A 13,832-nucleotide genomic window follows, 5' to 3' on the forward strand; every position below is an offset into this window, starting at 1 on the left:
ATCCATTTTGCAAACTCTATTTCAGATCGGTTAAGTCTCAAGTTACGTGTTAACATATAGACGTTGCACGCTGCCCATAGATATGAACGACTTAATGTTGCAAGGACGGTGTCAGGGCGCCCTCCTTGTTGAACCACAGGTAATATTTGTCTGAAATCCCCTCCAAGCAGTACAGTTTTCCCTCCGAATGGCTTATCTGATGATGATTCATCGTTAATTGACATAAGATCTTTGAGTGTACGATCTAGTGTCTCAAATGTGTGTCTGTGTGCCATAGGGGCTTCATCCCAGATGATTAATTCTGTTCTGGCTAGCAGTTCTGCCAACATAGTCCCTTGCTTTATATCGCATGTTGAAGTGTCATGAACATTTAAAGGGATTTTGAATCTCGAGTGAGCTGTTCTCCCACCAGGTAGAAGCAGTGCTGCAATTCCTGACGATGCCACCGGGAGTACAATCTTTTTTTCTGACCGAAGCTTTGAAATGATTGTTTTGTATAAAAATGTTTTCCCCGTCCCTCCGGCTCCATATACGAAGAAAAGTTTTCCTCTTCCATTATCAATAGAATCTATTACAGCATCGTACACTGTTTTTTGATCTTCATTCAGGCAAGGAAACAATTTTTGGTGTTCTTCTTTCTCTCGTGACTCGTCAAACTGCAATTCCTCTCTCAACAGAGTGTTTTCGATATGACGGAGGATATTTTTATCTGGTTTCGGCATGTTCGGAAAATCCCGTAATGATTTTTCATTTTGCATGAGTAGCTTCTCAATCTCTATAAGAGCATATTGTTGCAGTTCATTATCTGCCAAATATAAATTTGGGAAGCTGAACTCCTTTTGTTTCTTGTGTTGGATGTCTTCCGCTAGTGGCTTCCAACACTTATCCCAAAGTTTATGCGGTTCTCCAACTTCGCAATACAAGAGAAGTGTAACAAATAGATGACGCAATTGAGCCGCACCTGCCCATTTTGCTGCCTCCTCTATCGCTTCATTCCATTCATTGTCACCACCAAGTAAACCTCTAGCTTGGCATGCTTCTTTGAAGGTATTGTATTTGACACCGGCAAATGTATAAATTTCGTCGTAATTTCGTGGTCCTTTCACGATATTTATCAACATCCTTAAATAATAAAGCTCCCCTGCAGCTGGATGTATGTTTACAACGCGACCAACATTGAATCCTTATTTCCTTTGAGTCCAGTATTTACCAGTGTTATTCCATACATACTTTGTTGGGAATTCTACATATGTTAACCCTCTTGCTTCTTCATACTGGTTGTTGGTGTTCATCCATTCAGTAAACATTGTTTCCCTTGTACCTGGTCGTGAAACAACACTTTGTAGATTCGTTGAATCATCAAATATCAAACTTTGTTGATCCGGGAGATGTATCGATAATCGTGTGACTGATAATGTATATGAAAAGAAAATATTCTCCACGCTGCCTCACATGCAGATAAGTAACGACATTCTAAGTAGTCGTCGATCTCATTTTTCTGATACACCTGCCCTGACTTCTTATCTGTTTTCTGCATTGTGGTCGTACCTTTCTGAATAATTATTGTTGCCTTATCCACCCCTTTTGTGATGTACTTGAACAGATATTTGATAGCTGATGATTTACTGCACCATTCGACATTGATGTGTGCCTTGTATTTCTTCAAAATCTGTAAGTTATGTGGGACAACAAAACGATTATCTAATCTTACATCTCCTTTCATCACAAATTTTGTCACGTCATTCCGGCGTCTGTATATGATATATCCTGATTTATCAACAGTTGTATGCTCAGTGTAACATCGCGGATATTTTTTCGTACATTTTCCTTTCTCCATACAGGGCGAGCGTGGTCTGTGTGAACCGCATGGCCCATGCATCATATGTTGTTAAACCAATTTGAATCCTTCGAAATCAGTTTCTTTATCCGGCAACTCTGCTGAAATTAGTTGATCGATGTCATTTGCAGTAGGGGTCTTGTAGATTGGCTCCAACCATAGAAGTATATGAGCATGGGGTAAACCTCGCTTTTGGAATTCGATGGTGTATATCACTGCAAATATTATTGTACAAGTGGTACACAAAGTTAATAGATTCATTTTCCAAAATGTTCTATGAATATTATGTCATATACCATTAAAGAGAAGAGATTGCTTTGGTTTGTACCTGCTATTGGCTTTGGAAAGAATACGCCTTCACTGAAATCAGATAGTATATCATCCAATTTCATCTTGAATACACGACATTCAATGTCTGGCTGGTCGAACGCAGAATCACCGCCATAAGCATTAAGGTGATCAGTTATCTCTTGCCATTTTGGATTTGCTGTCATGGTTACAAATGACCTCTTGATGTTGTTCCTCTCTTCTATATACGAGATTTCTTCATTGAAGCCATACTGGCCATATGGAAATAACAACGGTTGCAGACTCATAAACAACGGATGGAGATCACTTATTCGATGCAATCGGCTTGATGCCTTCAGCTCTAAAACAACATCTCGCTCGCCAGTCGTTGTTGACATGTCACCGACGATCAACCCTGCAATCTCCTCACTGATTGGCAGTTCGTATTGCTTACCACGCCTTTTCTGCTCAACAATAGTGATTCTAAAATCTTGAATGTCTCCTGATTCATAGCGGTCTCTTGCTTTTCTAAAGATCTTTGCTAGACAATTGAAATCGCCCATCATCTGAATAAGACCGGCTACAATTTTCCCATCTAATTCTCCAGCAGTCGATGTCCGACTCAGTGTACTCAAACGATTGCGAACTTCATTTGCAGTATCATATATATAAAGCTGTGCAAACTGGGGTGGCTTCCCTTCCACTGGTAGTAAAGATCCTATTTGGTGGTGGTTCTGCCCGTGGATTCTAAACGCATATGGACCATTCCCTGATGTTACCGAGTGATCTATTTTTGCACCAATTGATGTGAATGCAAGCATTGAATTGTACGCTCTTATATTTGTACGAAATGCAGTAGAGTGTTTGTATAGCTCATCAAGGAATTCGGGAGGATCAGGCACTGGTGGTAGTTTGACTCTGCCTTGCATACAACATATGTTATACAAAAAAGTCCCTTTGCGTCCCTCCCGGCGAATACTCTCTTTTTGCCAGACTAATGCATCACAATTTGGACAATGTAGGAGATCACCATTGGTAGAACATGTTTGAGCGTTTTTTCTTGTATTATGCATATATTGCTTTGAAATAATATATATGTAATACAATAATTTATGACTAATGGTATTTGTCTTGCTATTAAGGTTGTGGTTATTGAATTTGTTGTTGTCCATTCCCCGTTATCAGCGAGATATATTTTGTAGTTATGTGCAACTCTATTAGTAAAATTAGGATGGGAACATTTTCCCACCAGCTGAGTAAATGTATTTTAGCGAGAATATTCGTGTTATATTATTTTAAATCTATTTTTATATACAATGATTATTTGTTTAATTTATACCTTAAAAATATATTTCTCAAGTTTTTTTATGTTTTCTACGGTGGAATGTGTTGTAATTATCTGTGATTTTAAAATGCGGAGTAAATTTTATTGATTCATTTGTGTGTTGTTTTGTATATTAATTTTTATGTCTACAATTCTTTTGAACATAAGTGGAATAAACACGTAAATTTCATACTTTTTGCGCGACGGAGTGCATGCTTGGCTAATATGGTCGCTCGTCTTATAGTGCGATTCTTTGCACATTGTACTGCAAATGAAGTTAGACAATTTTAATTAAAAAATCATTAAAAAATCATTCAATTAATAGGTTATGCATAATTTTGTAATTTTTTTTTGACTTTAATGCACAATCTTATATATATATATATATACACTATATTTTTACCCTTTCTTTCCGTAATGGCAGCAGATTCTTGTATAACTTTATTGATTGACCGATATTTCTCAGCAAGTCATAGACGTTGATTAATATAATCCCCCCAAAAACCTATAATTGGGAAAAATAAACTAAAAAATTGGAATAACAACTATTTATAATAATGTCGGAAACATAAGTTGCCGGTATAAATGGTAAATAATATTTGGAATTAGACCATACCTTCTTTGACGCTATCTATTTCTGCACGGTTGTGTGTCGTATTTGTTCTGGGTTTGCGCATCTTGGCAATAGTCAAACTACGAATTTTATACATTTAAATTTCGAAAGTACTTAGGAATTGTTACAAATTGAAAACAATTCTAATGCTGTAATATAAACCATGTTTTATCTCTTAGGGTTAAACCAATACAGCAAATATGCGATATATAATTAGATGAAATTATATATAAGTGTTTTCAAAGTTCACGATCTTGCTTATCCATATAGTTACGCAACAAAGTTTCTTATTAAATACTTTATACAATTTATAAAATAAAATTCTCGAAACTATTGATACAATCTATAATGGATAGTATTGTTATATAAATTCAAATACCAAAAATACATACAAATGAGAATGTATAAACATATGAAAATAATTTTTTTTAAAAAAAATGAAATTGTCAAACATTCAAATGATTATTGCGAGGCTTGATTAAATAATTTCTTTACGGCTATATTAAATTTTGAATGCTAAAATGTGGAAGATTCTTTGTATCTGCGGATATAGTTATTGGTTACAGTATTAATGTATTTTGGAAATTAAAATGTTTATTATTTACAGATATATTTTAATAATAAATTATGTACGTCACGATATTTTTTTTAAATTGGATTGTGTAATAATTTAAAAACATTTCCAGATCACCATTTCGCGTTAAAAGTTTCAAATGTTTCGGAGTTTGTTTGACAAAAGTACACACCGTCCGTCTACGCGTATTACGGGGATTTTGGTAAATTTCATTTTTAAAATATGCGTCACACTTTTAAAACTCCTAAACTTTTCATTTCCAAAACTGAATTGCATAACGTGTTTTTTAATTCCATTTCGTATTTGAATAATTGAATTTTGAAATTTGTACATATTCAAGTAGTGCGTTCATTACCACCATAACAAAATTATAAAAACAGAGCAAAATATGCGTTGATATGGTTATATTATATATATACGTATAAGATGTTGGGATTTACATTATAGTGGGTTTGGCATTTTAGATTTATGCAATAATTTATGAGATGTTATATGTTATTGGTAGGGATATGAAATAGGCCAAAACATTTTAAAATGTGAGGAGACACGAAATCAATCATATTCGTCGGTATTGTAGAATATTTCTGTTTTTTCATAATATTATTCTTGGTTGAACCCTTTTTTCAAATGGAGGTGATAAATCAAATAGAAGTTCATATTTTAAAAAAAAACATTATAGAAGTCCATATAACAAACCGGCTAAGGCTACCTAAAATTTTTAATAGATTGTATTCTATTATTTCTTTTCAAAGGGAACATCCCAATAGGCCAATACAATTGGAACCTGTAATTGTTATTATTAATATACAATCGGAACTCTCCCTAAATAACATTTGTGATATACCAAAAAAAGTACAGCTGTTTCGATGGAAGTAAGAACTGAAATTGATGTGAATTTCCAAACTAACCTGGGGGTAAGAGAGATATGAGGATTCCAAATGGCACCCAAACTGGGGAAGTGTTTTTGAATTGTTTGTAAATATTTTGTTTGTCGAAACTTTGAACAAAGGACATGAGAAATGGTTTTGGTGTACTTATAAATAATAAGTGTGTGTAATAAATAATAATCATGATTTATTATTATTCTAATTGTTTTTATGTGATTGCAACAATTTAGGAGTTTGTTTGATTGGATTGAGGAGTGTATTTGTCTTCGGGATATGTAACCTCCAAGCAGCATTATAATTGAGTAACGTTATTTTATTCAAAGTAATTATGTCTCATTTTAATACACATTATTGCTGTCAATTGTAGCCAGCATTATAATTGAGTAACGTTATTTTATTCAAAGTAATTATGTCTCATTTTAATCCACATTATTGCTGTCAATTGGAGCCAACATAAATGTCGTAAAATTTATGAGTGCGTTACCCCATTTTACCAGAGTGAGCCGTGGTGACATATAGACGCTGTTACTACAGTACTGAAGCTGGTTGGCCGTAGGCGATGAGGATTCATATTTTTGGTGTTAGATTTACTTTTGTCATTTTTGGAATTCTCTTTCTCTCCAATTAGAAAACAAAAGTTATATACATATTTAAACACATAATATGTAAATTACATACACGTATCTCTAATATGTGCATAATTACATACATATATGGTGTTCTTGGTGGTTATGTACACCACTTCCGTGGTTGTGTAGTATTCACTTACTTGCTTGGTTGTGATCGCGCTTCAGATTTGGTTATAGCAAATGGTTTTTATTCATTATGTTGGTTATAGGACCTGGAGAAATGAGTAAAAGTGGTTGCCAAGGAGAAGGCGGTATGTGATGGATGATGAGTTGTTCTCCATTTTATATATTGCAGCTTGCGAACTAAGTTTCTAAACCCTGATGTTAATTCTGGGTTATAGGAGAAAGACACCAACCCTTTGTGGAGTGATTCGTTTGATATTGCTAATGGAAATGATAATTGAGTTGATTGTGTTGGTTGCCAATGCAGGGTTCTCAGTATCAGTTAGGCCACTTTTGTTTGAGGGTTGCCAAAGTATAGCCAATTACGTCCGAGAACTTGAAAGTAATTGGTAGTGGTACTTGATTCGTCATAATCTTGATAGAAATAAAAAGAAGCAGTGAAATTCAAACAGAATATAGGAATCCAAAAAGGGAAAATAGAAAAGACAGAAATTATAACTTTGAAATGGAGTTCGAATATTAAAAAGGGTTTTGGAAATGATATTTTTATTTGTGACGCGGTTTTTTCCCCAGCCTCTTTACATTCTGAGCTTGCGCTAACTCATGTGAGACCTCATTTGTATTGTCCTGCAATAATAGACATTATATTTTACATATGGTTATCAATACATTTTGTAAACAAAGATTTATGTTAAGTACCTTTGTGGCATCTGTATCTTTGGGTATGTTATCTTTGGATCCCGATGCATCGTCAAATATACGGGACACAGTGAACGAATGATGCTTAGTCGTGAAATTATACGGTGTCACTTTGATTTGGAAAGTCATTTGTTTACCGATAATAGGTGTAAAACACTTTGGTATATCGCCAATTTTCCCTTCCACATCGACATTAAGCACCTATTTTTTTTTAAAAAAAAAATTCATAGACAAAAATTAAAATAATATTCATTGTTAAAAATAGTTATGGGGAAAACTAATAAACCCATAAATGACGGAGAAATTTGGAAAATGAAGAATAACTTACATTTGGTTCAATTGATTCTGAAGCACGAATGTTAAGTAGTTTAGTCATTTCTCTATCGAACACAGTGAAAAACGCTACATCTTTTCCATCTTGCACAACTAATTCAACCCGGAATCTTAAAAGATAAAATTTGTTGGAAATCCAATTATGTTAATCATTGATATAAAAGGATAACGTTGCAATGAGATAGGGGAAAAAGTTTAGGGATACCTCAACACTCTGACTGCGTTGGTATCGTGGCAATAGTTGCAAACCATTGATGTCGATACTTTCGCTAATTTTCTAGAACACTTACCACAAGCGATATAGGTCCATCCATTTTTAAGGAAAACTTCAATAATTGTGGCTTTGCATAAAAAATCCGCTTCCTATATTAGGGTCAAAAAGAGATTATGTTTTTTCATAATTACATGTATATATTTAGATTATTAAAATAAGAGTGTAATAAGTTCAAATGTTTATTATGATTTTTTATTTGAATTGAGTTTTATCATACCTGACTTTTGGACAATGTTATGAAATCGCACAATTCTGATATAGAAATCGATCTCCATCTTCATTACCGTATGAACGGGCTGCTCAATCTGTAGTGCTTCATCTATATTGTCTTTAAACCTATTTTAAAATATTACGACATAATTTATAAAAACTAATTAAAATACATTCATAGTGATAAAAAAATATAGAATTTAAGACATACATGCTAAGAATGTTTTGCTTGCATCAAAAAACGGTGGGCTATTCGAACGTCATATTAATTACTCCACGACTTCATCCTATTTACTATTTGCTATTTCTCTAATTAGTTTCAATTTGTTGATTTTGTTAAATTCACTTTTCTAATTAATTTGTTGATTTTCCTAATTAATTTCTTACGCTCAAACATGGTATTGTTATATAACATCATCCTCTATAACAGAAGCGGATAAATTTGTGCCCACAAGGAGATACATGCTAGAGGCTATCACTTCCGGCAAGCCAGTAGTCACGACCCTGTGCCTCGAGAGTATTGAACAATTATATTGGTTTTAACATGAGTGTTTATTTGGCATGAGAACGTCATCATCCACTTCATAAGAACGATTTTTCAGTTTCCAGTTATTGGTTACGGTTAGTCATTAAACTGGAATGGTTACATATTTTTATGTTCAGACCATCCATGGATAAAAGATGGAGGAGATGCACCGGATAATCTTATCGATAATGTATGTTTTTGCAAATGAATCAACTCAAAGCTAGGAACAAGCTCAAAAAACTTGCATTGAAAGTGACTAATGATCAATCATTCCCTCTATAATAATATAAAATTTGGATGTGGAATATAGAGTAGATATGTGCAAATATACGCAATAGTTTATCTCGCAAATTTGAGTACTGTAATATATTGTATGGTAATTGTAATTTTCATCCCCGAGAGAAACCATGTTTTTGGCATAATCTTAAAAAAGGTCTTTATAAAATATTACCTCCGACAAATTTAGGATTTATATTAGTCACCAAAATCACTCTTGGTTGTTTAGATGTGTTCTCCAGTTTGAGACGGAATTCAGCGGCTTTCGTCTCCCATGCAGTCATACGAATGTCTTGGTAACTATAACAATTAAACAAACACTTTTGAAAATAAAAAATGGCGAAAAGAAATATAACATTTGTTAGAATAATATTTTAACATTGGAAGTAAGAAAAATATAAATATATATACCTTTGTAGGTCAACAACAACTCTTTGCTTGGATAACAAATGATCGTTGTTAGTATCTCTTATACGTTGGACTCGACCAATAACATCTTTGGTAACAAAATAAAATTAAAAAAAAATTAGTATCTTAGAAGACATACTTTTTGGAAAAATGAAAAATAAAAATAATCAACAAAGTTAATATGTCTATTCACCTGGTAATTCTTCATTTTTGTTAGCCAACGCAATAAGTTCATCGTAAGCACGAAACCTAAAAAACTTCTGATATATTAGTTCGTTCCGTGAAACGAATAGATAGTTTGAAATCAGTAAGCTTGAATAGATCGTTAGCCCTAACAACGGCAAAATCGGTTAGAAGATAAATAGCTCCTTCACATAACACGTCTTTGTAGCGACTCAAAAGATGGCGACCAATAGATCCTTGTGCAACAGTAGACTATAAGGGGAAAAAAGAAAGTGATAAGTAAATTTTTTTTGGAATAAGCATAGACATTTGTGATCATAAGAAACCTATAAATTTTGAAAACAATGCAATGAGGTTCGGTATACCTTTTCGTCAATGAGTAGAAAATCTACACTCATGAGTTCATCACCTTTTTTGACATTTCGAGCTTCCCAAAATCGTAATAAACGGCCAATTATTCGCTGCATTGGTCGACCGATCCGTAAATCACCGAACGTGACACATGGGGGAAGAGTGTCAAATCCAAATGGAGCCATTAGCGGTATAAAAGCAAATATAGAGGTGCTGTGTTTCAACGTTCGTGCAAATGGGAGTATTTCCTAGTAAACATGAAGGAGTTTATAATGGAGCATATTTCAAATTGCTACGGGAAACATTAAAATAAGACAAATATTTTGTAACTTCCCCTCCAAATAATTGAATAAGGGGACACGAATGGTCTCTAATTGGTGTTAAGCACTTCCCCACTTTGTGGATGTATGAATAATTGGTGTTAAGCGTTATTACCTTTAGTTGTATGGTAACCTTCACGTATTCCTGGTTTTAATACACATTTTAGTGGTGTTATTATTGCGGTGTTATTATTGCAGGAGTTATACACATATTAGTGGTAGTTATACTAACTTTTATACCTTTACAAATTCTCTTTTTAATCCCATTTAAAAACAAACATGCGTGCATATTTATACACATAAAATATATACAATTATGTGTACACAATCACATACACGGTTATGTATATATATAAGCATACATATATACATATATACTTATAAAGTTGTACCGTTTATTTTTTAAACTATATATTATGTGGGTGAAATTTATTAGGAAGTTACAAATTTAACTGTTATAATCTAAAGGCAAAACATATCTACATAATATATATCAAATATCATACATGTATACATACTATGTATACATACACACGTATGGATATATACATAATTAATTTGTATATGCAAAACATATGATAATCTGACGACTCAATTTTTGGTATCTTATTGTATATATATACACACATATATACAATAGTTCACATGTATATATATATATATGTGCATATATATTACATATATATATTCATACACATTGACATATACATTACAAACAGACATAATTTTTTGTGTATTCAAAAATTTAAGTGACATACACATGCAATATATATATACACACGTATGGATTTTCTATCTTTCATATACGTGCTATATAAATTTAAGTGTACATGTCACACCAAACTCATACACATGCTATATATGAGGTGGATGATGTAATTAAATGTTTATATAATGAAAATTATTGATAACCAATCAAGATCTCAAAAACTTCCACCTAGGATGCTTAGGTGGCTTCACCACAATCCTTTAAACACAATTATTAATATATATAGATTTTACATCACATTTTATATACCTATGTTATTTCTCGAGTCAATGACACAAAGTGAAAACCCCACACCAACGAAAAAAAAAAATCTCAATGTTTTGATGTTCATATTATTGAACATTAAAAAAAAAACCATCAAAATTCCCAAACTCATATTTTTTTTTCCAAAAAAAAAGAGAACTCTACAAGGAATCGATCAGTTTTTTTTTTTTTAAAAATTTTATTTTGTCGGAGACTGCAAATTGAACAAAGCCTTAGCAGTCATCTCTCTCTCGAACCTCCAAATGTAATTCAACCCGACAAGAAGCTCTGTTATCGCAGCCTCTGTCTTCGCTCTGTCCGCGAAGAACAGAGTCTGCAACAACATCACATTCACTTGCTGGTTTTTCTGAATCTGAATCTGATGATTACTGTTCGTCGTCTTCTCCACCACCAGATTCTGCTGCTCGAAGCTCCTCTCGCTCTGCCACCGAATCATGTTTTGGGCCATCGGCAAAAGCCATCCCAGTATCCTCCCCGCCGCCGATTTCCACTCCGCCGCCAGCTCGGCGTCCGTCGCCGCGAACCCGACCCCTCTCAGCCGTGACCTCAGCGATGTCCGTACACTTTCCGGTAGCATTCCGTACAGGTCGTCTCTTGCATCGAGACCCACCAACTGTGGCTGCTTTATCATCTTCTCCATCACGACAATCAAGTTGGCGTAGTGCAGAGCAAGAGCAGAACCTCCGAGAGTCGTCTCCGGTGGCTTCAGGAGCTTCGAGATCGCCTCGAAGAACAACGACGCCGTTTTAGGGTTTCCCCCTTTTTCCGGCGCCGGAACGGCGTCGTTTGGGGTCGGGTGAATCAGAGTCGAGGAAGAAGACGACGAGGAGAGAGACCGAGGGACAGAGGTGGGACCCACGAAGCCGATTGCGACGGCGGAAAAAGCGGATTTGAGCCTCGCCAGAGAGGTGAAGACCGATCTGACGAGGATCACGACGACGGCGTCGAAGCTCTTGTTCCAGAGAGATCTGTCTTTGAGGTACTTCACTTGTTGTCTCTGCCATTGGATCTTCTGTTGCAGATCCATCAGTTTCTGCAGATCCTTGTTACTGTTGTTGTCGTTCTCTTTGTCGGCAACGAGGATCAGTTGCTTACTGTATTTCTTGAAAGCGTTCTCCAGCATTGTCAGCTCCTCCAGCTCTCTGTACAGCGCCGTCGTCACGTTCACGTATCTGTTTCCATTGAAGATCCACAAAATATGAACCTTTTATACACGATACAACAAGTATCCAAATCATTAGACCATCGATCTTGTTTGAAGTTTGAAACTTCTCAATCTATCTATCCCAAATTTGAAAACTTTTTACTCGAATGATACGATGACTCCCGCGGATGATCAGATCTTGTTCAAAGTTTGAAACTTTTCAATCCAACGTTTACAAATTCGAAAACTTTCTGCATCTTTCTAATGATTGTTGAATTGTATGTAACGGTAATTGCTGATCTACCTTTCCAACTTCTTGTTATTGGCTTCCATGTCCTTGCAGCTCATGGCCCAGCCATGTGGGTCACGACCCATGTCGGCAAACTCGTAGAAGAGCTTCTCGAAGGAGCAGAGGCTCGCAGTGACGCAGCGGCGGCTCAGCCGTGACACGGCCATGGCGGCATGGCCGAGGCTCTCGGCGAGCTCGGCGCACGCCAGGCTCATCAAGAACGTCTCGTCGCCAGACACGATCTTTCGGACGCCTTCGAGAGAGATGGATTGGTCCCGGATACTGACGACGTTGCTGTCGGAGAGAGAGTGCGAGAGATGGAGGAGCTTCGTCATGAGACGAGCAACTTCGAACGACAAAACCCCGACGACGGTGGAGGAGGCAGCGACGGCGGCGGAGTTGATCGCCGGCGGAGAAGATCGGGTTGTTTTGGAGGAAGGTTTTGGAAAGATGGCGGATTTGAGTTTCACGAGGACTGTTTTGAGAGCCATTAATGGGGAGAAGAAGAAGAAGAAGAAGCAGGAGGAAGAAGAAGAATGGAAACGAAGATTAATGATTGAAGAGAAGAGATAATGGAGAAGGAGAGAGGTATAAATTATAATATAAAGAGGATGAACGAAATAAAAATTAAAGCGAATGTGTGTGTATGGCTCGTGGGGTGTTCGAGCCATCATTACACTTTGGATTATTTTATTTAAAATTTGTTATGAATAATATTATCTTTTTTTTGTTTTGGCTTTACATATTTAATGGTCAAAAGGAACGAAGGTGCGTGTGGCAAAAAGAGAGGGTACGAGAGAATATTGTGCACTAAATTAAATGAACATTTCATTATTAAAATATTCTCATAGAGCCATAGATTTAGAACAGAGATTTATTTTATAAAATAAAAAATTTTGAATTTATTGTATTAAAATAGTTAATTGAGTTATATGTAGTCCATTTCATATAATTAAATTTGAATTAAATTAAGTGTTGAGTGATGAAATTATAGGGCAGTTTGCAATGGTGAAAAACTAACTTAAAAATATAATTTTAAAAAACAATCTTTTTTATTATTAAATAGTTATATTTGGACTTTTACAGTACAAGATTTTTAATATATACGTTTACAATGTCAAAAAATACTTCTACACTCAAAGTCCATTTTCAAACTCAAAACTTTTAAAAAAGATAATTTTTTTATCAAAATCAGTTAAAATTATTCAAATCACAAATATCAATTTCTTCTCTTCGCTGTGAAATATAATCACAAGTTGTATGAGAGAACAAGAAAGCTGTAAAAATGGCATGGCCCTAATCATAATGAGGATTACAACTTTTTTTTTTTAGTATACAATAGTTTTTTTTTTTTACCAAGGGGGAAAAAGGGGGCATGTGCATGCGAGTGCCCAACAATTGAAAGGCAAAAAAAATGTGTGCAGAGAAGTGTTGTCGCCAAATGAAGAGGCAAATCTACTCAACATTTCCATGCGCCCATAGCCTCTCTCTCTCTCTCTCTCTCTCTCTCT

General features: G+C 35.1%; 1 protein-coding gene and 1 long non-coding RNA gene across 2 annotated transcripts; both read right to left on the bottom strand.

Moving 5' to 3' along the window:
• Positions 1 to 7,153: 7,153 nt before the first annotated feature.
• LOC109116615 lies at positions 7,154 to 7,522 on the bottom strand. Its single transcript, XR_002024084.1, has 3 exons — positions 7,513 to 7,522; positions 7,303 to 7,417; positions 7,154 to 7,175 (listed from the first exon to the last, which is right to left on the bottom strand). It is a non-coding gene; the product is annotated as an uncharacterized LOC109116615 (long non-coding RNA).
• Positions 7,523 to 10,930: 3,408 nt separating this feature from the next.
• LOC104811507 lies at positions 10,931 to 12,889 on the bottom strand. Its single transcript, XM_010538218.2, has 2 exons — positions 12,337 to 12,889; positions 10,931 to 12,060 (listed from the first exon to the last, which is right to left on the bottom strand). Exons 1-2 carry the CDS (start codon positions 12,810 to 12,812, stop codon positions 11,067 to 11,069), a joined length of 1,470 nt encoding a protein of 489 aa, XP_010536520.1. The 5' UTR covers positions 12,813 to 12,889; the 3' UTR covers positions 10,931 to 11,066.
• Positions 12,890 to 13,832: the final 943 nt, after the last annotated feature.

This window comes from Tarenaya hassleriana, unplaced genomic scaffold (genome assembly GCF_000463585.1).
Source record: "Tarenaya hassleriana unplaced genomic scaffold, ASM46358v1 Cleome2, whole genome shotgun sequence".
In the NCBI taxonomy this organism is placed as follows: Eukaryota; Viridiplantae; Streptophyta; class Magnoliopsida; order Brassicales; family Cleomaceae; genus Tarenaya; species Tarenaya hassleriana.

Excerpts from the sequence above, each read along its gene's own strand:
- LOC104811507 (XM_010538218.2), bottom strand. The coding sequence starts at position 12,812 with ATGGCTCTCAAAACAGTCCTCGTGAAACTCAAATCCGCCATCTTTCCA. Across the intron at positions 12,061-12,336 it reads AATAACAAGAAGTTGGAAAG|ATACGTGAACGTGACGACGG; the intron begins GTAGATCAGCAA and ends CAATGGAAACAG.